At 47.1% G+C, this 25,260-nt stretch overlaps 1 protein-coding gene across 5 annotated transcripts in view; it reads right to left on the reverse strand.

Annotated features, from left to right (window-relative positions):
- Positions 1–25,260, reverse strand: part of RBKS (ribokinase) — a 276,072-nt gene that overhangs the window by 97,230 nt on the left and 153,582 nt on the right. For 4 of the 5 annotated variants that reach the window (XM_029592954.1, XM_029592953.1, XM_029592950.1 and 1 more), the window contains exon 7: positions 19,577–19,765. The exons of the other annotated variant lie outside the window; for it this stretch is intronic. In XM_029592954.1, coding sequence (XP_029448814.1) covers positions 19,577–19,765 — 189 coding nt within the window. The remainder of the gene's footprint in view (positions 1–19,576; positions 19,766–25,260) is intronic. 5 annotated transcript variants of the gene reach the window in all.

Raw genomic sequence — 25,260 nt, forward strand, 5'->3', positions numbered from 1 at the left:
TGTGCCGCCCAGGATCTGACCCCATCCCGGCAATCCTGCTCTGTCTGACATGTACTGTATGCCCTAAAGCAGGATAGCATGCTGTCAGTGAAACCTATTGTCTGTAATTTATCCAAGCATGTGTCTCATGATTTATGCTATCCGAAGTCTACGGCAGATCAAAAAGCACTACACCCACTGTCAGCCCTTTCTCTTCTGCCGTGGCTATGCCACCTCCTGGTTTTATTAGTGCCATTGCAGTGGCATGGACCTTTCTAAGACCAATTCAGAAGGTGGACAGCGTTCAGAGCGGTTCACTCAGAACACATCACCTGTTGTCGGTTCAGTGTGTGTTACACTCCTCGTTTCCCCTGATGGGGAAAACGTGGTGCATGCACATAAGACCATCTTAGGTGTCTTCAGGATCAGATCATGTCTATGCTCCACTGCTTCCCTTCTCCAAGCCTGAAAAGCTTTGGTCTGCTGCTTTAACAGCAGAAGTGATACAGCGCTGGACGCCGTGCTGCAAGGAACGTAATGTGCCGAATTTGGATATCGGGAACATCAACATTTTTGCTTTCATAAAATGTCATTCTATTGTAAATTTTGTCATGAGGTCAGTAGTTCACTGTGATGCTGTGCTAGGGTGTGGCAGATTTATTCCAATTAAAGCCTTAAAAACTTACACTCTACCATCCTTTAAGGCCAACGTGAAACAGCCACAGCTTTCTGGGAAGTACAGGAGGATATGGAGTTCTGACCTGAAGCAGGGGAGAAGGCGCCTTTGAGCTGCATTCTGTGGTTCTAGCAATGTAATATTATCTCTGCTCTAGTAAATACCTCCATCCATCAAACGTTTAGCTGACAGATCTGGCATCCTGGGTTTTTAGAGAGAACAAAGCAATGAGACTGTAGCCTAGGCCTCGCCTTTTTTTTTTTTTTTTCACTACTTTTTGAGGGGACGTGTTAACTTCGGCTTGGACCAGATCCAGACGTCCGAAACCACATCCATTGTGCTGAAGGACCCCTCCTCTTTTTCTCCCAGCCAGCACCTTTCAGCTCAGCAGCCAAAGTGTCCTGCTTGGCAATTTGCACATGGCTGTTTGTTTGTTTACAAACATTTTACTTCGAGTTAGGATCTCCATTTAAAAAGCAGGTTTCTGGAGTTTAACACTAAAAGGGGCTCCTGTGCCTCTGTAGCTTGTTTTGACTTGTTCTGCCTGCCTCAGGAGCTCAGAAAGCTGAGTCAGATTGCGAGCCAAACAGAACTATCACATGCGGCATCTGCCTAACAGTGCTCCTCTTCACCACCTGTCTTGGCAGATCCATTTTTATCAGCGTTTTACCTGCTTTTTTTTTTTTTTTTTTTTTTTTAGCAGAGGGAAGGTCCAATTATATTTCCTATCTATAAAACATGCGAAGCTTCCACTTTAAATATAAAAGACTTTCATAAAAAAAAAAAAAAATTACCAATGAGGACATGCTCCCCGTGTGTAAGTTTTTGGTTTATGTTTTGCATATCTCTCTTACTTATAATTTATTTATAAGCATCTGATATTCTGTTATGTCCTAAAAGAATGCCCAAGGTGAATTACATAAGATAACAAGGCATTAAGAGGTCCATATTCAAAAGCCATTTAGATGGATAACCTACTAGTTATCCATCTAAATGGCTCACCCTCCTATATTCAGCCTTTATCCAGCTAAATTCCAGCCGGAATTTCACATTGAATGTCAAAGTGGCCCCTAGACTGCCTCCGTTCCCTCTGAGGCCGCTCCAAAATCGTAGGGGCCTAGGAGGGAACTTTCCTTCCGCGTCCCCCCACCCCCTAGCCCTAACTAAATCCCCCTTACCTTTGTTGTGCAAGTTGCGCCTGCTCGAAGCAGGCGTAACTTGCGCGCGCCGCCTCACCATCCCTCAGCACAGGCCGGCCACAGTGCCGGGGGACTCGGGACCACCCTCCCGGCCGCCCCGAACTATTGCCACACCCCTGGACCTGCCTCAGACTGCCCCCTGACCCCGGACACGCCCCCGGACTTCCGACACGCCCCCTCCCACCCCTTCTACGAAGCCCCGGGACTTACGCGCGTCCCGGGGCTTTGCGTGCACCGGCGGCCTATGCAAAATAGGCATGCGAGTGCCCTGCGCGCGTAAATCTGGCAGGATTTACGCGTGCAGGACTTTTAAAATCTACCCCATAGAGATTTAAATACCTATCGTACAGTCTCAGTCTCTCTCTCTCTCTCTCTCTCGTTAGACGTTTGCCTGTCATCCCACGTAGCGCACATTTTTACTTTGATAGTTGGTGTAAAGCCTGCCACGGTCTTTGTCCCACAGCAAGACTAACAAGTTGGGGTGCTGCTGCTTTGTGTCTTAAGTGCCAGACAAGAGAGGGGGTGGGAAAATGGATCCATGTCTATGCCTCACTGACCCTCCAGCATACACATTCTGATATTAGGAGAAAACGCACATATAACGATTAAAATACCATTAAAAGAGATGATTAGGGATAAGAGAGAGAGAGAGAGAGTGTAGTGCTGAATCTAAAACAACCCCCCAAGCACCACCACTCTCTCAAGCAATGAATCAAACGAGCCGCACAGAAGCAGAGAGAACATCCTCCCTCAGTGGGCGCCTAGGAAGCTGCATTAAGTGGCTTGAAAAGCAGTTACTCCCCCCCCCCCCCTGTTCTTATCTTCTACACAGACTTCTGATTCTGTAAGTCCCTGTGTAGAGCTCGGGATTGCGCCAGTCAAAGCCACTGAATAAAAGTGCCACAAGCCCATAAAAAAAACTTTGAGAAAATACAGACAACCTAAGGACTGAAAAAAAATAAAATGCAGTTTCCAGAAAGAGAACCCCCCTCCCTTCCTCAGCAGCAAATAAGTATACATCAGAAACCATGGCAGGGGAAAAGCCTTGAGATGCTCTGCGCTTTGTAAAACCTCTGGAAACAGAATGTTTCATGCAGTGTTCTAGGCCTGGAGAAGCATTTTTGAGGTTTGACGACATTTCCAAAAATTTACTGCGTCTTCAGGGGATACTGCACAGATATAAAAAAAAAAAAGAAAAAAGAAAAAACATTGGCAACCACTCCACCCCCAAATACAGACCAGCTTGAAAACAAAAACCAGCAAAAAGCAGTCCAGGAGCCGCAAACCACAGAGAAAAACACAAGGAAAATTCAAAGGACAAAAAGTGGGTACTCGATCCCGATAGTGAAAGAGAGGGTCCGTCACCCACAAGCAACAGTGAAAGAGATAAGAGAATGATCCAGACACACAAATAAATGAATGCAAACAAAATTTCTTGTAAAGCTGAACCCGCAGCATCGGCATTTTAGTTCAAAAGAGGAGCTGCATCACAGCCACGACATGCCGTATGCTCTACCCTGATGGACGATGGGATTCTGGGCTTAAGATTCACTGAAACAAATACCTGCATTCGCTTTTTGGGCTTTCAAAATAGCCTTCATAACACTGCGCACCCCACGTCCCCTGCACCCGCAATAAACCCCTCCCACCTCCCGACAGTACGGCGCCAACGCCGTGCATGCGCGGGGAACGCCTTCAGCTAGGCACCGGACTGCGGGAGGGAGAATAACTGGGAGACTTCTCTCTGTGAACGAGTCACTGCTTTAATCAGCAGAACAGAGCTCACCGAAATTTGAACAGCAAAAACCCAAACCCACAGATTTTATTTTTAGAAACGCCAGTGAAATTGGTAGCGCGGTGGCCGTGTAATGCACGCGCATTGACCCTTACTTCTGCGCATCTGCGACAGGGCCAGTATCCCCCCCCCCCCCCCCCGCACCGCAGGAAGGAGTTGGCAGGGGCCGGCTCTGGTTCTGCCCGTAGGGCACGGGTCAGCAGAGGACGGTCAGCATTGCCTTTTGGCCCTAGGAATGGGACTGCAAGAAAGGGGGCAGGACCAGAGCTCTTCCTGGTTATGTCCTGCTGCAAGCACTCTCCGTGGCTGGGGAGTGTCCCTCAGAATGTTGGCAACAGTGGCCCCCTCAGCGTGGTGGCAGCACCCTGATCTCCATGGCTAGAGAGTTCTCCCCCTCCCCAAGGAGTGCTGTGGTTGCTGGCACACCTGGGTTGCCTGCTCTATTATGAGTGGACATTTTTTTGACACTCAACTTTTTATCATTTATCTTGACTTTTGCTATAATGAAAGGGTCCTGAACTACCCCTTTTACTTCTATTCCTGACTGCAAATCTACATTCCACAGTATGTGAACTGGAAGGAGGGGGTGCAAGGGGTGGACTAACGCTGCAAACGCGCAACTTTACTGATGCACGCGTAAAACTACGAAACACGGAAGAAGTGATTTTTTTTTTTTTTTTTTTAAATTTCGCACGGTTTGGAGAGCAGATCCCTAGATAGGTGTGGACTCTCTCTCTCTCTCTCTCTCTCTCTCTGTCTTGCTCTCCATTTCAGGATCTCAGAGGATTCCCAGACCCACCCAGCTCCCTCTGTTCTTCTGCAGACCGGGGAAAGGATACCCTGGCCTGCACCGATTTTCTCTCTTCTCCTAGAGCGAGAATCACAGGCCCCCGTGCAGAATGTTTTTTCTCCTCAGGCCAGGCTCAGAGAGGGATTTTTGTTTCTTCAAAATTTGCTGTATTACAGCATTATTAAGAAGGCATTGATTGATTTATAAACAATTGCATATTCCTGTAATCGCTTTCAGATACTTGGAAAGGGCAAAGGATATTGTATAAAACCTTATGGCCAAACACACTGGAGCTTTTTTCTCCCATATTATTTTTTGGGTAAGTTCACTAAGGGCTGTTTTATCTTTTCTCATGATTAAGCTTGTTTTATTCATTATTCATTTTCTCTAAAAAAAAAAAAAATCCTTTTCTTAACAGATATCTTGGTGTTTTACAGAGATACTTTGAAAAGACAGTTTCAAACACGTTTTCTCCACACTTTTCACGTGTAACTAAAATTACTTACATGTGTTTATCCAGTTTGAAGTAAGTCATTTTACTCTCAAAAAATAGTTTGATTACATACATTTTATCATTATTTCCATTTTTCATTTTTTAACATACTCCTTTCTATTTATTATGTCACAGTTGTGATATTTCACCTTCCTTGCCCTCTGAGTGGATCTGCAAGCGAATAATTGTTAGAAGAACACCTCAGACCTAGCTCATTGTGCCAATTTCCAAGATGTTCTTTAAAGATACATTGTAACACACAAATCCCCCTGATGAAGCCGTCTTGGTGAAACAGTGGCCTCTGTTGCACACATTGTATCAGCGTATACTTTGTGGGGATATCTTGTGGTACACATTGTATCAATGTATATTCTGCAATTACAATTTGTACTTTTATATTTAGGTATAGTTGCATGACTTGCACTTTATTGTATCAGTGTTTGTAGGAATGTATGTGAGATGTGGGTTATATGTTTATAACTGATGCATTTGTTGTGTCATTAATTTGTTAGGTCAGGGTGATGAGCATTCTAACAGCTATTAAGTTCGTGTTTTAAAACTTAACAGTTTTATACGACATTAAGATGAAACATACTTAATAAATCATATTTTATTGAGTTAAGAGTTAACGATTCTCTATCTATTTACTTCCGAGAGGTGTTGCCCAGCACAGCACTCGCTACTTCTTTCTCTCCCAAGACATAGGAGCAGGAGAGCAGTGGCTACTATAATCGCAAACAAATACACCTTTTTGGACACACATTTTCAAAAGCTTTGGGGACTTGTGTGTTTAAAATAAGGCCTTATGAATGTAGGTTGGTTGTATGCTCTCAAATGGATTATCAGCTATCTATTAATTCAGTCTAAGTTCATAAGATGCATAAACTGGGCCACATAAAAAACAAAGAGGTGGGTGCATTTTGGGGAAAGTGTTATTGATTTCAATACTTGAAAATTAAAAAAAAAGGTAAACATATATGGTATGCCATTAACTTGCTTGACTTTAGACTTCATTTTGCAATGGGTACTGTAGTGGACTTATATTTAGCTCCATGACAACTTGATTTTAAACTCAGTTGTGTGTGTGTTTCCTGTATTTAAAAATTGGGTTCTTTTATGTACATTTGGACTTATATTTAGCTCCATGACAACCTGATTTTAAACTCAGTTGTGTGTGTGTTTCCTGTATTTAAAAATTGGGTTCTTTTACGTACACTTGGACTTATATTTAGCTCCATGACAACCTGATTTTAAACTCAGTTGTGTGTGTGTTTCCTGTATTTAAAAATTGGGTTCTTTTACGTACATTTGGACTTAGGCACAGAACTCTGCAGTTAGGTGCAGCAATGAGAATGTACCCCTTTCCCATTTTTTTGGACCGTATGCTACATTTAAAAATACAATGAAACAACTGTATTTTTTTTCCCAGCAGAACTAAGGCTTTTACACCTGACCATGTGTGTGGGACAGTAAAGGAGGAAGTACCCTAGGAAAGAATCCATGCAAACATGCTGAGTTTGTTATTAGTCTATACTTCTGATCTTAATTTATCAAAGCAAGCTCTCCCTTCGCTAGCAAGAACAGCAGCTCTTCAGATTGAATAGATTTTATCTAGAAAGCTTTCCGGAGGGCCAAATTTCCAGAGATGAAGACTCTCAGTGAAAAATATTCTCACTATCCCCCTCCTCTATAAATATGATATAGGCCTTTTTTGTGAATTGGATATAAAAATATTACTTCTTATTTTTATAGCACTACTAGCACCGTACCCAAAGAGTTTACAATATAAGTGGGAACCTGAGGCAATGGGAGATAAGGTGACTAGCTGTTGGAGTCATTTTTTGTTACTTTTGCTGAGAATGTATATAGAGGGTAGGCCGTAGGGATTCAGAGTTTTCACCAAGACACCGACTAGTTTGAAGGCCACAGGCCAACCTCCGAGTGAACTCCTATTTACTGTCTTGCACTGTGAAATGTTTATGAACAGGCAAGAGTCTTTTTATTTTAGTTATTCCACTAGGCCTATGATGAGAAGCAGTTGTTATTAACTTATACTAAAGCCTGAGAGAAAGTGAAGGCCACACAGCTGTGCCTGAAATTTGATAAAAAAATAAGAGGAAGGGAACACCACTATTTTACAGAAGTATTTGTAGCATATAAGGAGAGAGAGCAAGAGAGAGAGGGGAGAGCTCGCTGGACGTGATGGTACCGCTGATTCTTTGGAAATATGTGAGCTTTGTATATCTATGTAGCAATTGTTATCATCTACCATTACTTCTTATGTGTAATCTGATTTTATTTTGTTCTATCCTCCTACTGCTCAAATAAACTCACTTTCCTAAATACCTGGAACCGTAATGTACTGAATAAAAGTTTGTGTGTGGCTCTTTGTGTAGGGATAAGCTCCTGGGTTCAAGCCTCTGGGTATAATCCCAGGAATTGTGTGTGTTTATATGGGATAAAGGGGATGATGGAACAGCTCCCCTATGAGGAAAGGCTAAAGAGGTTAGGGCTGTTCAGTCTGGAGAAGAGACGGCTGAGGGGGATATGATAGAGGTCTTTAAGATCATGAGAGGTCTTGAACGAGTAGATGTGAATCAGTTATTTACTCTTTCAGATAATAGAAGGACTAGGGGGCATCTATGAAGTTAGCATGTAGCACATTTAAAACTATTCAGAGAAAATTATTTTTAACTCAATGCACAATTAAGCTCTGGAATTTGATGCCAGAGGATATGGTTAGTGCAGGCTGGGGTACATTTTAAAACATAGCGCGCGCGCATACTTTTGTTCTCGCACCAGGCGCGAACAAAAGTATGCCGGATTTTATAAGATACACGCGTAGCCACGCGTATCTTATAAAATCCAGGGTCGGCGCGCGCAAGGGGGTGCACATTTGTGCAACTTGCGCGCGCTGAGCCCTGCATGCGCTGCCCGTTCCCTCCGCCTCCCCCCACCTTCCCCTCCCTTCCCCTACCTAACCCACCCCCCCCTACCTTTGTCACACAAGTTAAGCCTGCTCAAAGCAGGCGTAACTTTGCGCACGCCGGGCCGGCTGCCATGCGCCATGTTCTGGTCCGGGGGCTGGTCCGGAGACTGCGGCCATGTCCCCGGAACGCCCCCGGGCTGAAACCATGCCCGTGGCACCGCCCCCGGATGACGCGCTGATCGCGTCTCGCCCCTGACACGCCCACCCCAAGAAAGCCCTGGGACTTACGCGCATCCCAGGGCTTTGCACGCACTGGAAGCCTATGCAATATAGGCTTGGCGCATGCAGGGGCATGTTAAAAGGGTTACGCGCGTAACCCTTTTAAAATCCGGCCCTTAGTGTAGTTGGGTTTAAAAAAGGTTTGGATAAGTTCTTGGAGGAAAAGTCCATTACCTGCTATTAATTAAGTTGACTTAGAAAATAGCCACTGCTATTGCTGGCAGCAGTAACATGGGATATACTTTGTGTTTTGGTACTTGCCAGCTACTTGTAGCCTGGATTGGCCACTGTTGGAAACAGGATGCTGGGCTTGATGGACCCTTGGTCTGCACCAGAATGGCAATTTCTTATGTTATTAAGCCCCTCAGGTAGCCCCAGTAAAAACCTCAGTGAGATTAGCCCCCCCCCCCCCCCCCGGGCAGGCTACCAGTGTGCGCAGTCTGAACCCATAACACTACCCCAAGGTCTCAAAGAGTATCAGTAGCAGAAGTGGGATTTGAATCCTGGTTTCCCAGTATAATTCTCTAACCACTAGCCATTTCTCATTTGGATGGGGAATGCAAGAATTAATAATAATAAAAACCAATTAGTATAATAATAATTATGAACTAACATGGATAGTACAAAATAATTCACAGATCCTGGCACTAAAAAGCTTACGTTGTGCCTGAGCACAGGGATGTTAAGTGATCTGGACCAGGTCACATATAGCAAATGTTGCTTACCTGATGTAACAGGTGTTCTCACAGGACAGCAGGATGTTAGTCCTCACAAATGGGTGACATCGAGGATGGAGCCCACCACAGAAAACTTCTGTCAAAGTTTAAACAGAACTTTGACTGGCCCCTACTGGGCATGCCCAGCAAGGCACTGACCCTGCAGCCAGCAGGGGTCTCCCTTCAGTCTGATTTTCAAAGCTACAGGCAGTGCCTAGAAAGTAAGAATAAAACGAACCCAACACCGCGGGGAGGCGGGCGGGTTTCGTGAGGACTAACATCCTGCTGTCCTGTGAGAACACCTGTTACATCAGGTAAGCAACATTTGCTTTCTCACAGGACAAGCAGGATGGTTGTCCTCACAAATGGGTGAGTACCGAGCTGAGGATGTCCCGACTTGCACCAAATGTACCCAATGGTGTGCAGCAGGCACAATAAGTGAGGAGAAATTTGGGAAAGGGCATCCGCACCCAACCGGGTAGGTGGAAGGGTGTTGGTACATCAGGTTGGAAAAAGGTTACGCAAGACAGACTGGCCGAAGATGGAGTCCTGTCTTCCAGCCTTGTCCAAACAATAATGGGCTGCAAAGGTATGGAGAGAACTCCAGGTTGCAGCTTTGCAGATGTCAGGAAGCGGCACCGATCGAAGGTGTGCCACTGACGTCGCCATGGCCCTCACAGAGTGTGCTTTAACACGGTCTTGAAAAGGAATGCCAGCTTGCTCATAGCAAAAAGAAATGCAGTCCGCCAACCAGGAAGAAAGAGCCTGCTTACCCACAGGTTGTCCCAACTTATTAGGATGGAAAGAGACGAATAATTGAGTGCTCTTCCTGTGGGAAACTGTACGGTCTAGGTAAAAAGCTAGAGCCCGTTTACAGTCTAGGATATGCAGGGTCTGCTCTCCAGAGTTGGAGTGGGGCCTGGGAAAAAAGATAGGTAGTATGATGGATTGATTGATATGAAACTCAGAAACTACCTTAGGTAAAAATTTAGGGTGAGTGCGGAGTACCGCGCGGTCCTGCAGGAGCTTAGTGTAAGGCGGATAGGTAACTAGGGCCTGTAATTCACTAACCCTGCGAGCTGAAGTAATAGCCAAAAGGAATAACACTTTCCAAGTGAGGTATTTAAAGTCACAGGAGTGCAGAGGTTCGAAAGGAGGTTTCATAAGACGACCAAGAACCAGGTTAAGGTCCCAGGATGGGGCCGGAGGACGCAAGGGCGGCTTTAGATGGCGCAAGCCCTTAAGAAAGCGTGTTACTAGGGGTTGTACTGAAATAGGATTACCCCCAATACCCTTATGGAAGGCGGCTACCGCACTGACATGCATTCTGATAGAAGAGGTTTTAAGACCTGATTCAGAGAGATGCCATAAATAGTCCAAGAATTTGGAGATTGGACAGGAAAGGGGATCAAGGGACTGAGAAGTGCACCATGATGTGTACCTTTTCCATTTGTATGAGTAAGACTTTCTTGTGGAAGGCTTTCGTGAAGCTATCAGGACCCGAGAAACGGAATCTGAAAGGTTGAAAGGCTGAAGGACTAACCTTTCAACATCCATGCCGTCAGGGACAAGACTTGGAGGTTGGGATGGAGGAGGCATCCGTCGTTTTGAGTGAGCAGATGCGGGTCCTTTCCCAGAGGAATGTGCCTGCGGATGGAGAGATCCTGGAGTATTGGAAACCATACTTGGCGTGGCCAGTAAGGTGCTATCAGGATCATGGTTCCTCCGTCCTGGCGTAGCTTCACGAGAGTCTTTGACACAAGAGGGAGTGGAGGGAATGCATAGAGCAGACCGGTTGTCCACTTGAGGGAGAATGCATCCCTCGGCCGAGAGTGCTGGCTCCGAATGAGAGAGCAGTAATCGTCCACTTTGTGGTTCTGAGGGGACGCAAAGAGGTCTATGCGAGGAGAACCCCACTTGTGAAACAGAGAGGTCGCTACCAGAGGATCGAGTGACCACTCGTGTGGTTGGAAGACACGGCTCAGCTGGTCTGCCAATACATTGTCTACTCCCGGCAGGTAAGTGGCCCTGAGGTACATGGAGTGGGAGAGGGCTTCCGCCCAGATCTGCGCAGCTTCCTGACACAGAAGGAAGGAGCCTGTGCCTCCCTGCTTGTTTATGTACCACATGACCACTTGGTTGTCCGTCTGGATTAAGATTATCTGATGAAAGAGATGATCTTTGAAAGTGCGGAGCGCATAGCGGATTGCTCGAAGTTCCAGGAAATTGATCTGGTGTTCGGCTTCCTCTTTGGACCATAACCCTTGGGTTTGAAAGTCGTCCACATGGGCTCCCCAACCGATGTGAGAAGCGTCGGTGGTTAGGATTACTTGCGGATCCGGTGGAAGAAAGGGTAAGCCCTGAAGGAGGTTGACCTGAGTCGTCCACCAGGTTAAGGATAGGCGCAGCGCTTGTGTGACTGTGACTATGGAGGACAGAGGCTGAAAAGCTTGAATCCATTGGTGTCGTAGAGTCCATTGTGTTACTCTCATGGCTAGTCGGGTCATGGGAGTGACTTGAACCAAGGATGCCATGTGCCCTAGGAGAATGAGGAACTGGCGAGCCGTGGCAATGTTCTGAGACTGGAGCTGGCGAGCCAGGGACATTAGGGTGTGGACCCTCTGAAGAGGAAGGTAAGCCTTTGCCTGTAAGGTGTCCAAGTCTGCCCCAATGAAGGATAAGGTTTGAGACGGGACTAAGCAAGATTTCTCGTAATTGACGAGAAACCCTAAGGAAAGGAGTGTTTGAATTGTCAATTTTAGGGAGGATTGAGCTATCTGTTGGGTGGAGGCCCTGATTAGCCAATCGTCCAGGTATGGGTAGACGTGGACACCTTCCTTCCTTAGGAATGCTGCTACCACTACGAGACATTTGGTAAAGACTCGTGGGGCAGAAGCTAGACCGAAAGGTAGGACACGGTATTGATAATGGTCGTGGCCTACTAGAAACCGCAGATATTTGCGATGGGATTGTGTGATCGCAATGTGGGTATAAGCGTCCTTGAGGTCGAGAGAGCACAGCCAATCCCCTCTTTGTAGCAGAGGGAGCAGCGCGCCTAGGGTTACCATTTTGAACTTCTCTTTTTGAAGGTATTTGTTGAGGGCTCGAAGGTCCAAAATGGGACGTAGTCCCCCTGATTTCTTTGGTATTAGGAAGTATCTGGAATAGAATCCCTTGCCTCGTTGAGAGGGAGGAACGGGTTCCATAGCATTTGATTGCAGAAGAAGGGATACTTCCTGTTGTAATTGAGCCAAATGGGTGGATAGACTCCACGCTTGAAGAGGCGGGGAGTCTGCCGGAAGAGATATGAAGTTGAGGTGGTAACCCTGTGCGATAATTGTTAGCACCCACTGATCTGAGGTGATCTGCAACCAAGGTTGTAGAAAATGGTACAGTCGACCTCCTACAGGGATGTCCGGAAGAGGGGTTTGGCATGTGTTCCCTACAGGGGAGTCAAAGGCCAGCCGCAGGCCCAGGAGGAGGGGCTACAGTAGGCCTTTGTTTCCTAGGCTGACGCGGCTGAGGCCTAGTAGAGGATCGAGCTGGACGAGGCCTGGCCGATGGAGGGTAATAACGGCGTGGTCAAAAGAATGACTTCTTAGAGTCTTTCTTTTGCGGTTGCTTGGAGGTCAGCTCAGGTGGGACAGATGAGAGTTGTTTCAACGTCTCATGGTGGTCTTTTAACTCCGCCACAATCTGCTGAATTTGCTCTCCAAACAAATTATCGCCTAAGCAGGGTAAATCAGCAAGACGATCCTGAACCTCTGGGCGAAGGTTGGATGATTTTAACCAAGCCCAACGTCTGGCTGAGATGGCTGTGGCTGAAACTTTTGTGGAAGCATCGAATATGTTGTAGGCAGTCCTAATCTCGTGCTTCCCTGCCTCAAATCCCTTGTGAAGAAGGGCTTGAAGCTGCGGTTGGTATTGGTCTGGCAACGTGTCAGCATAGTCTTGCATCTGCTTAAGGATGGCTCTGTTGTACTGAGTCATGTAAAGTTGATATGAAGCTATGCGTGAAATCAACATAGCTCCATGATAGACTTTCCGTCCAACACTATCTAGGAACTTGTTGTCCCTGGTAGGTGGGGTAGAAGAGTGTGGCTTAAGACGCTTGGCCTTCTTCTGCGCGGACTCAACCACAACAGAGCGATGATCCAGTTGAGGTTTTTGGAAACCTGGTGCTGACTGGACAAGGTAGGTGGAGTCAGCTTTTTTGTTAACTGGGGACACTGATGAAGGAGATTCCCAGTTTTTCTTGAGCAGATCCAAAAACACCTGGTGTATAGGGATGGAAGCGATGATTTTTGGAGCATCCAGAAATTGAAGGAGTTCCATCATCTGGTGTCTGTCATCAGCTTCAGATTGTAGTTGAAAGGGTACAACTTCTGACATCTCTTTCACAAAATTAATGAAAGATAGATCCTCAGGAGGAGATCTTTTTCTACTCTCTGTAGGAGATGGTGGCGAAGGCAAATCTGTGTCAGAAGATGTATCATCATCATCACCCCAGGTATCGTAGGGATCAAGTGGGGCTTGTAGCCCTGATGGACCTGGCTGAGGCTCTGAAGGCATCGATGGAAACCGAGGTGGAATCGGTGCCGTAGGTGGAACCAGAAATGGCATCGATGGCTTCGGTGCTGCCGATGGAATCGGTGCCTGGCGTGGAATGGATGGAACCGAAGGATATATCGGTGGAGATATACCAGAAGGCACCGATGGAACCACCCCGGAAGGGGGAATCCGGAACGGTGTTTCTCCTGCCGATGAAAATCCAGTCAGAGACGGTGGTGTTGTCGATGGTACTGGAATCACCGATGGAAGGGCCGTCATGAGCGCCTCCATGCGGCTCAGTAGCGGTGCTAGCGCTTGTATCAACGGCTCGGTGGTCGGTTCCCTCCTCGGTGGCGAAGCCGGTGCCGGTGTCGGTGTCGGGGGCGGCACTGGAACCGGTGCCGGAGACGGTGCCGATGGAGGTTGCAATTTCTTCATCGCTTTCTCGATGGCCTCCTGGACCAGCCGGTCCAGTTCTGCCCGGAGACCAGGGGTAACCATACCCGGCTCGACGGGAGAGGGAGGCTGAGGCAGGGCCGGAGGGACCACCGTAACCAGTGGGATCACGGCCCCCGCACCCCGGGAGGGTGAGGGTTTCCTCGATGCCGGCGAACGAGACGTGGAGGGTGTCCAGTCTGTTCGCGGCTTCTTTGTCGGTGGCTCGGCTTGAGCAGAGGTCGATGGCTGTGGATCCTCGACAGGCCGAGACTTGTGCCGTCGATGGCGGTGCTTTTCCTTCCGATCCCCTCGCCCATCCGGGGAAGGGACGGGAGTCGACGGCCGAGAAGCGATCGATGGCGGACGGTCACCGGAGGGTTGACGATGATGGTACAACTTCGACGGTGCCGGTTCCGATGACGTCGATGCTATCGATGGCGTTGGGGTGGGTGCATGGAAGAGGAGTCCCATCTTCTCCATCCTGGCTTTGCGACCCTTGGGTGTCATTAAGGCACATTTGGTGCAAGTCAGGACATCATGCTCACTACCCAAACACATTACACAAACCCTGTGGGGGTCTGTGATGGACATAGTCCGGGTACAATCCGGACAACGGCGGAACCCCGTTGCCATGGCCTGAAGCCAAAATTTAGGCTGGGGATCGGTAAGTGCCAATAGGCCTCAAGGGCCAAAATCGACGGTAGTCGATGGAAAAAGGCAAAAAACTTACCGGGTTCCGTAAGATGACTAAAAAATTTGTCGAAGGGAGACCCCTGAGGGGCAAATTTTCTTAGGAAATTAACTTCCAAATTCCTGTCAGGAACGTGGTTAGAGAGCTCCTTTCACCGCGTGGCAACTGCTGCGCGGAAAAAAAAAGACTGAAGGGAGAACCCTGCTGGCTGCAGGGTCAGTGCCTTGCTGGGCATGCCCAGTAGGGGCCAGTCAAAGTTCTGTTTAAACTTTGACAGAAGTTTTCCGTGGTGGGCTCCATCCTCGATGTCACCCATTTGTGAGGACAACCATCCTGCTTGTCCTGTGAGAAAAGTAGGGACCTTCGTTTTCAGTTATTATTTTATTTTGCCTGGTATGGTCTCGAGGGCAACAGTCTGACACTGGCAGTGTCGGGCCATTGCCCCCGAGACCATATGTGACGAAGCTAGCCACCGTTTGAAGGCTTCTAGTGAACTTCAAGCTAAGTACCACTTTGATAGCTACAAGGCACAAAAGCATATAAAAAATTATAGGGCAGATTTTAAAACCTACACGCGCGGCCTACATTTGTGCGCACTACCCAGCGTGCACAAATGCGCCCGATTTTATAACATGCGTGCAGCCGCACGTATGTTATAAAATCAGGGGTCAGCGCGCGCAAGGGGGGTGCACACTAGTGTAACTTATTATTTATTTATTTATTTGAAATCTTTTCTATACCGTCGCTAAGTTATCTACCACCGCAAAGGTTTACATGTAGGCACATAAATTAATGAAGGGAAAAGCGTACTATAGTACATTCTAACAGGTGCCGTCAAAGGTTCAGTTACAATAAATCATTAAGGAATGACAATTGTTTAGTGAAGTAGGTCATGACCGAGTGTACCCGAAAGGTACTGTTTACGGGTAAAATTCAATATTCATACTGTTACGATTATGTTTAAAGTGAAGTAGAGTTCATAGACCCCTCTACTGTATATTTCTAAGTGCTGTGTGTCTGTGCTCTTCTGCCTATTCCTGAATGTTTTCTATTTTCCGTCTCTTTATAAAATGCTTGTTTAAAAAGCCATGGGGTAGATTTTTAAAAAGTGCGCCTTCGCGTACTTTTGTTGGCGCACCAGGCGTAAACAAAAGTATGCTGGATTTTAGTAGATACGCGCGTAGCTGCGCGTATCTGCTAAAATCCAGGATCGGCGCGCGCAAGGCTGCCGATTTTGTGCAGCCGGCACGCGCCGAGCCGCGCAGCCTGCCTCCGTTCCCTACAAGGCCGCTCTGAAATCGAAGCGGCCTCGGAGGGAACTCGCTTTCGCCCTCCCTTCACCTTCCCCTCCCTTCCTCTATCTAACCCACCCCACCGGCCCTATCTAAACCCCCCCCTACCTTTGTCGGGGGATTTACGCCTCCCGGAGGGAGAAGTAAATCCCCGCGCGCCAGCGGGCCGCTAGCACGCCGAGACGTGACCCGGGGGCGGTTCTGGAGGGCGCGACCATGCCCCCGGACCGCCCCGGGCCGAAACCACGCCCCGGGGCCCGCCCCCGAAACGCCGCGCCGATCGGCCCCGCCCCGACACGCCCCCTCGAAAAACCCCGGGACTTACGCGAGTCCCGGGGCTCTGCGCACGCCGGCAGGCCTGTGGAAAATAGGTGCGCCGGCGTGCGGATTTACGCGAGCAGGGCTCTTAAAATCCGCCCCCATGTTTTCAAACTTTTCTTAAATGTTTTGAGGTCTCTTTGTAATCTGATCTCTGTGGGCATTGCGTTCCAAAGTGTGGGGCCTGCTAGTGATAGGGCCCTTTCTCTCAATTGGGTTAGTCTTGCTGTTTTTACTGAAGGAATGGTTAAGAGTGCTTTATTTGCTGATCGAAGGTTTCTATGTGGGATGTGTACTCGTAAAGCTGTGTTTAGCCAGTCTGATTTTTCATCATGTATTAGTTTATGTATGGTACATAAGGCTTTGTATTGTATTCTGTGATCTATAGGTAGCCAATGTAATTCCACTAGAGTGTCAGTTATATGGTCCCTCCTTCTTTTTCCAGTTAGTATTCTGGCTGCTGTGTTCTGTAGTATGTGAAGTGGTCTTAATGTTGTATTTGCGAGTCTTAGTAAAAGGGCATTGCAGTAGTCAGTGCTGAAAAAGACTAGTGCCTGAAGTACTGTTCTGAAATGATCTGGTGTTAGTAGTGGTTTTAGCCTTCTGAGGATCATGAGTTTTGCATAGCCTTCTTTTACTTTCAGTGATATGTGATGTTTTAAATTGATTTCAGGGTCTATTATTATTCCAAGGTTACGTACTTTTTCAGCTAGTTCAATTTTCTGGTTGTCTTTGAGGATTATTGAAGTTTGGGTGATTTCAGTATTTTTCCGTTCTAAGAGTAGAAATTCTGTTTTATCAATATTAATCACAAGTTCCATTTGGTTTAGTAGTTGTCTTATAATGTCTAGGAACATGTTAGCTAGGTTTAAGGTTTTCTCTAATGTGTCTTCTATGGGTAGAATTAGTTGAATATCGTCTGCATAAATGTAATGTATGATTCCTAGTCCTGCAAGCAGATGGCATAAGGGCATCATGTATATGTTAAAGAGGGTTGCAGACAGGGCTGATCCCTGCAGTACTCCTGTCTTGAGATTGATTTTTTTTTGATAATGTGTTGTTGACCTGAACTTGGAATGACCTATTTTTTAGATATGAACTGAACCAGTTTAATGTTTTGCCGTGTAATCCGATTTCTTCTAGTCTTTTTAGCAGTATTTTATGGTTCACTGTGTCGAAGGCTGCTGATAAGTCTAGCATTATTAGAATGTAATGTTTACCGCTATCAAAACCTCTTAGAATGTTATCTGTTAGCGAGAGGAGTAGTGTCTCGGTGCTGTAGTGCTTTCGAAATCCATGTTGAGATGGGTACAGTATGTTATTGTCATCCAGGTGTTCAGCCAGCTGTTTCTGTACTGTTTTTTCTATTAGTTTAGCTATTAAGGGAAGGTTTGATACTGGGCGGTAGTTGTTCAGGATCAGGTGGTCACTGTTTTTTTTCTTTAAGATTGGTTTTATAATTGCTCCTTTCAGAATATCTGGCATAGAACCTTCTTCTAGGGATAGGTTTATGATCTTAGCTACTGTACGGGAGACTGCGTTAGCTGATTTCTTAAGTTCAAATGTTGGTATTGAGTCGATTTAGTGTGGGTTAATGTTTTTTAGCATGTTTTCCACCTCCATCTCAGATATCTCAGTAAATAATGACCATTGTTTGACATCTCTTTTTTGCATTTTAATTTCTTGGTTGGTAGTGTTTGAAAGTTTGTTTCTTAAGTTAGTAAATTTGTCACTGGAAAATTGGGCAATTTCGTTATATTTTGATTCTGGTAGATTTTGAGGTGAATCTTGTTTGTCATTGGTTAGGTTTGATACTATTGAGAACCAATGACAAACAAGATTCACCTCAAAATCTACCAGAATCAAAATGTAACGAAATCGCCCAATTTTTCAGTGAAAAAATTACTAACTTAAGAAACAAACTTGCGCGTGCCGAGCCTTCGGGGAGACCAGCTGGCTTTTCCAATTCCTTCCGAGGCCGCTCCAAAATCGGAATGGCCTCAGAGGGAACTTTCCTTTCCCCCCCACCTTCCCCTCCCTTGCCCGCCCCCAGCCCTAAAGAACCCCCCCCCCCGTACCTTTGTTGTAGAAGTTACGCATGCCAGAGGCAGGCATAACTTGCATGCACCGGCCGACTGCCGGCACGCGATCCCCTGGCCCAGCGGCCATGCAGAGGCCTCTGGCCACGCCCCCACCCTGCCCCCAGACCGCCCCACCCCCACCCCGCCCCTTTTTTCAAGCCCCAGGGCTTACACGCGTCCTGGGGCTCTATGTGCGCCGCCGGGCCTTTTGAAAATAGGCCCGGAGTGCGTAAGTCTTTTAAAATCTGCCCCTTTATGTCTCCGATGGCACAAATCATTTTGCTTTTGACACGGCATGCATTTTTGGAAAGCTGTCTATGGACACTGAAAGTAACGATACTTGCTACAGTGCTTTTAGTTGCAAAAAAAAAAACTCATTAGAAAGAAAAATCTATCGGGCACTACTCTGGTATATGATTAAGCATTTTGTACATTTGCCAAATTGAATTAGCTGCCTGCACTTTTTATGATACCAGCAGGTTAAAGTCTCTTGATATATGACCCCTTCTGTTTGTTAGTGCTTTACTATTTTGATTGGGTCACTTGGCTTTTGGCTTTTGTAGTTGATCACATCGAAATCCCCAGGAAGCATAAAATACAAAATGAAAATGAAGGTCCCTACATAAAGGGGATGACTAGAGGAACTGATCCAGAATCTCCAGGCCTGATGCCTTGTCGAGGAGTGAGAGAAGCCTCGAAAAGGATAATTAGAGAACTAGATGTGCTGAAAAAGATTTATTTCCATGATAATCAACCTGTGGGCTCCTTAAGATGCCACAGTTTTAAAAACATCACAGAAACAAATGGAGCTAATGCACAACATCTACCTTTAAAAAGGACAGCATATGAATTCAACACAGCTTACAATGGAAACGGCTGACTGTTGGAAACCGAATACCACTGGATTAAATGACTGAACAGAACTTTGTAAGCATAAGCGCCATGCATGCACACAAATGAAGTCTCTTCCCTCGGACAATCAGCACCAAACGGCCTTTCTCTACTAATTCCTCCCACATGCTGTGGAGCTGCTTTGGAGACAATGAAACACGGCTGTTACATGTCTGGCATGAAAAAAGAGCCACCCTGAGTGGCCTGCGGTTTCTGGTGAGAAATACTGCCTGCCCAGCCGGTTAGAGAAGAAGAGACAAGTCAGTATGTAGAGAGCTGTAGTGTAACAAACTCTAGTCCATAAAACCGGGGCTGCAATATAAAACACACTGCAGGCAGGCTATAAGTTGCACATCAGAAAAAACAGACTTTTTCTGCCGGCGCCTAAGGATTTGCACTGTGCTGGAATTTAAAGAGCCTCTTCCAAAGCAAGACCTTAAGCCTCAAAAGAAACTTACTGTAGTATCCACTGCTTTGACTTTCCTAGTAGGGATATGCTTTGGCGTAATCTCTTCAGCTGAGAGGACCACACAGCCCTCGGCTCCCAGGGTCACGATGACCAGCCTGCAGCCTCTCTCTAAGAGAACGGACCCAGCCGTCCCAGCATCTTCAGGACAGCGCACTGGGAAGCCTGTTAATATTTCTGCCTGAAATGTAAAGTGGGAAAACAAGTATATTTATTGAAATGAAAATTATTTACACTCAGTTCCTCCAAGATGAGGATGTCCTAGTGTAGCAGTTATATTCTTCCAACCAAAAGCTTGCAAAACTGGTTTGAAGCTAAATATAAAGGGAATAGGGTCAAAGGAAAAGCTGTATCACAGCAGTAAGGGGCCTTGTCTATTACAGGCTCACTTCTGAACTGCGCAATGGTATTAACAGTGATCTAAAAATATTTTTAAAGGAGAACTTTGTCTTTGCTCTAAATATACTTTTCTCTTCTCCAATAATCAAAACTGTCAGTCTCCTCCAACAGAAGAATTGTCACCTAGCAGATGTCATCATAAAAATTAATTTTGACAGCAGACAATTCACAGAGGCTCATAATTCACGCAGTAACCTTGTTTTGTGGTGGTGAACATTAACTTTACCAGCTGTATCCTCAGTTTGTAATTCACACCACTGCCAGGTCGTGAACCTGCACCAAATCTCATAACAACGCAGTCCAATGCAATAAGTCTTCTAACCTTAGTACCGGCTCTAAATCTTCAGTGTGAAGGAACCTTACCGAGGTCCCCTGCTGACCTCTGTTTGGTTTCTGACCAGGGGCGGATTGTAGGAATTTTTCAAAAGTAGCCCACACAGTACCTGTCGGAATTCCTCGTGCACTTTCCGTGCAGCATCTGCATCAACAGGTCCCAAAAGCATGCCAAGCCAACCTTCAACGGGTACATCCTTTGACCTGGAGCCTAGCAAAATTCAGCCCAAATATCTCGAACATAAATTTCACACTTTTTCCTAAATAATTAAAGCATACCCTACGACCAGTGGTTCTCAACCTTTTTTACATCATGACACACCTGACAGATGATGCTCATGTGAGTAGCACACTGCACACATTTAACAGCTATACTAAAAAAAAAACCAAATTCTAGACATTTTATTGAAAATGATGTAGAAGAAAGATCACATTCTTTAATTTCAATAACTGCTTATAAAATATCATTATTAAATGTTTTTTTTTTCACAAAAATTGTAATCTTTGTTTACTGCATCAGTGAGAAATCTGGGACTGATATGCGTATGCAGCATACAGTTTTTCGATACAGACAAATTCTCATGCATTTCACTGCCAACCTCAGAAAGTTCTGACCTCTTCTGGAGTTTATACAGAGCAGAGTTAGGAAATTTTCCCCTTTCAACTCACCATACAAAAATATATATTCAAATTCTGATATCCCCTCAGTAACAGTACTTCACAATCCCTTCCCTGCTAGACACTTTGGTGAAATAACACATGAAAACCTGCTAAAAAGACATTTAGAAATGATATAGCACACCAGCCATACCATAAAAGAGCGCTAACACCCAGGACTTGAACAGCAACAACCTTACCTATAAAAAAAAGCAAGATTGCAAATACAGAACAGAGCACAGTACACTTATTATTGGAAAAACAAAGCAAACCAGACTGCTCTAGATTCCTACACAGAATCTGCATCCTAGTTAGCAGAATCCCTCACCTCTGTCAAACATGCAGAATGCAGACTGACTCTTTTATCTAATATAGAATAAAAGAAAGACCATAAATTATAAACAAGCATTCAGAGAAAATCTGAAACTCCAAGAAGGGGAGTGGGGAGGGGGGGAGGCTGAAGTGCGGCGGGATGGCGGGGGCAGGATACAGCGTCGCCTGCAACATTTCTGGCTTGGATTGGTGGTGGCAGTGACTGCCAGGCTTGAGGGAAAAGCAGCAGCGGGGAGCGCCGATGAAGAATTTTAAGTACCAGGCTCCTTAGTCTGCACTCTCCTCAAGCAGCAAGCACGTGTGGCTGTTACAGAAAGCGCAGGCTTGCTATGTCAAATTTTTGGTGACACGCCTTCCACCCCTTGGCGACAGACTGCTTGAGAACCACTGCCCTGGACTAGACGTGAGGAAACAGGGCTGCAGTCCTCCTTCCACCCATTCAATTGGTTGCTGCTCCCCCTCCCCCCCCCCCCCCCCCGCCACTCAAGTTTAGATAAATCTTATACATTTATTTCTTGCTTGCTGCCAGCCCTACCCCAGCCTACAGCAGCCTCCTCGTTTTCTTTTTGCCTCGCTCTCTCAGCACCCATCACTCTCCGGGAGACTCACTGGCTCCATGGCCACCTGCCCCTCTCAGAGCTTAGTCCAGCCACCTGATAGAGAAGCTTCACTAACACTGCTCAGGCGCTTCCCTCTTGGATCACCCCCTCCCAGGGGTGGATTGGCCTATTGGGGCTTTGGGCATAGCCTGGTGGGCCGGTGAGGCCAGTCACACGGTTGTGGGGCTAACCTGCGCTGGGCCACATGGAGGAAAAGAAGAGGCCGCCGTCGGCTGAAGAGAAGAGGCCACTGTCAGCTGGGCTGCAAGTCTGAAAACAGAAGGATGCGGACTGCGGGGCTGCACTGCCTAACAGAAGAGGCCCTGTCAGCTGGTATGTTCCAGGGAGAGAGGGAGCAAGAGTGTATGTGTGTGTGTGTGTGTGTGTGTGTGAGAGAGGGCATATGTATGTGAGAGAGAGCATGTGGGTGAACGTGTAGGAGCATATGTGCATGTGAGCAAATAGCATGTAAAACTGCATGTATATGTGAGAAAGAAGCTGGGCAGGCCCGAGGAAGCCTCTGTTTGTATGTTCTGGGGCAAGAGAGTGTGCGCGAGAGAGAATGTGCACGCATGTATGTATGTAAGAGAGAATGTGAGAGAGAAAGTGTGTGAGGATGTGAGAGAGAGAGAGGAGAAAGTTGTACTACTTCCTCCCCGATATAATCCATGACAATCTCAGGGTGACTTGAAATCAGAAATTCCCATATATGGAGAGCAGGGGATTTTTTTTTAATCCTTATTAGTTTTCATAATTGGGTGTTATTTGATGTCTTCTGTTTTTAAATATTTTATTTATTGGTTTATATTATGGGCCAGATTTTAAAACTTATGCGCAGGCGTAGATTTGTTTGCACAACCCGGCGCGAACAAATCTACGCCCGATTTTATAACATGTGCACGCTATCGCGCGCATGTTATAAAATCCTGGGTCGGTGCGCACAAGGGGGTGCACACATGTGCACCTTGTGCGCACCGAGCCCGAGGGGAGCCCCGATGGCTTTCCCTATTCCCTCCAAGGCCGCTCCGAAATCGAAGTGGCCTTGGAGGGAAATTTTTCTCTGGCAGGTGTAACTTGCGCGCGCCGGCGCGCCATGCCCCAGCACAGGCCGCTGTGCCAGGGCACTCTACCCCACCAAACCCACCCTCGGTCTGCTCCCAGCCCGCCATCTCACCCCCGGCCATGCTCCTGGACCGCCCCCACGCCCCCGGACCGCCCCTTTTTACAAGCCCCGGCACATACGCGCGTCCCGGGGCTTGCGCGCGCGCGTGCAGGGGCAAATTTTCTCGGGTTACGCGCATATGTCAAGAGGCAAGCTGGGTCGAGAGCCAAGATCAGTCTGAGGGAAGAGGAATCCGGAACAGGAGAAGGAAGGCAGGATCAGGAACTCTGGATAAGGAACGTTGGATCAGGAACGCTGAAGAGCACGCCGAAGATGATAGCGAGGAAACCTGTTGCAAGTCTCCTGCTGGGAGCCCGATGCAGCCTTAAATAGGCTGGGGCTGATGAGGTCACCCGAGGGGCCGGTAGCATTTTCCCACCGACGGCCTCTTAAATCCCGGTTGGAGCCGTGCGTGCACACGTAAGGGAGGCCTGTGCCGGGGCAGCAGTCGGCAACATCCTGGCCGCCGACGGTGCAGGAGAGGCTCCAGCGGTGTGGGAGAGAGGCAGCCTGCGTCGGGAGAGGCTTTCCACAACCGCTAGAGAGCTGGGGCCCGTTGTTGATGCTGGAAGGTGTCGGGAGGTGAGTGGGGCCAGCCGCGGGGCTCCGCAGCCAGTGAATGTAACAACAAGTTCTCTCACATATTATTGCTCACACACACAAACTCCAGACCTAGCATGACAGGGTGTGAATACCGTGCATTTGCATGGGGCGGCACACCTGGGGGGGGGGGGGGCATTTATGATGTGCTTGCGGGGCTCCCAACCCTACAAGCAGGAGAAAAACAGTGGCAGTGGCCCATATTTAAGATATCCCCACCGGGATCCCCAGTCCCGCAAGCAGGAAGGAAATGCAAATTTAGAAAGTGCATTCGGGACTCCCAGCCCCACAAGCAGGAAGACAGAGACAGCAGCAGCACGGGTTTATGATATAATCATGGGAGTGGGGCCAAGCCCCAGCCCTGCGGGAAGAAGACCGTGGCAGCAGCTGAAATGATGACGTGCCAGCGGGGATTCCACACCTGCAGGCAGAAACCCAGTGATATGACAGGCTCCTAGGGTTCCCACACCCCGCGGACAGAAAAAAAGAAGAGACCCGGTGGGTAGAGTGGAAGGGAAGGGAAAGTGGGGGTGTGAGTGAGAGAGAATGGCATGGGAGGGGAGAGAAGGGTGTTATAAGTGAGAGAGAGGATGGAATGTAAAGAGGGTGAGTGAGAAGGGGAGAAGGAGAAGAGGGAGGAGGTAAGTGAGTGTGAGAGGGGAGAGAAGGAAAGCAAAAGGGTTGAGAAGGAAAGAAAGGGAAGTGGTGAGTGAGCAGAAAGGGGAACAAGAGGGATTGGGTAAGTGTGCATGTGTGTGTGTGTGTGTGTGAACACGAGAGTGTGTGAGCATGCAAGAATGTGAGCATAAGTGTGACCGAGCATGTGTGTGACCGAGCATGTGTGTGTGTGAGCATGTGAGAGTGAGCATGTGTGTGTGAGCATGTGAGAGTGAGCATGTGTGTGTGTGAGCATGAGGGTGTGAGAAAGCTTGTGTGTGTGACAGCATGTGAGAGAATGTGAGTGTGTGTGTGAGAATGAACATATGTGTGTTAAGAAGTATGTGTATATGAGAGAGAGTGGACAAAGTTTGTGTGTAGCCCCCCATTCCCCTATTAGTCCAAGCCAATTTCAGAGTGAATGGAAATATAAAATTCCCTGGTATAAAAAGCTGGAACTTTTTTTTATCATTATTAGTTTATTGATGTCATTTCATGTGTCTGCTATTTTTACATATTTTATAGTTTTTTGGGAACTTTGAAAATTTTTATATGAATTTGGGCCGGATTTTAGAAAGGTTACGTGCATAAATCCAGAGGATTTACGCGCGTAACCGACCTTACGCGTGCTGGGCCTATTTTAAAAAGGCCCGGCAACGCATGTAAAGCCCCGGGATGCATGTAAGTCCCAGGGCTTTATTAAAGGGGCGGTCCAGGGGCGGGGACAGAAGCCTCTGACACAGCGGCCATTGCCACTCTGTCGAAGGATCACATGCCAGCAGATTGCCGGCATGCGCAAAAGGTAAAATAAAGATTTTTTGGGGGGGGGGGTTAGAGTAGGGCTAGGGGGAGGAAAGATTAGGGGAAGGAGTGGAAAGGTCAGGTTAGGGGGAAGGGATCAGGGGAAGGCAGCGCCGCTCGGTGCACGCAAGGTGC

This window comes from Rhinatrema bivittatum, chromosome 3 (assembly GCF_901001135.1).
Source record: "Rhinatrema bivittatum chromosome 3, aRhiBiv1.1, whole genome shotgun sequence".
Classification (NCBI taxonomy): domain Eukaryota; kingdom Metazoa; phylum Chordata; class Amphibia; order Gymnophiona; family Rhinatrematidae; genus Rhinatrema; species Rhinatrema bivittatum.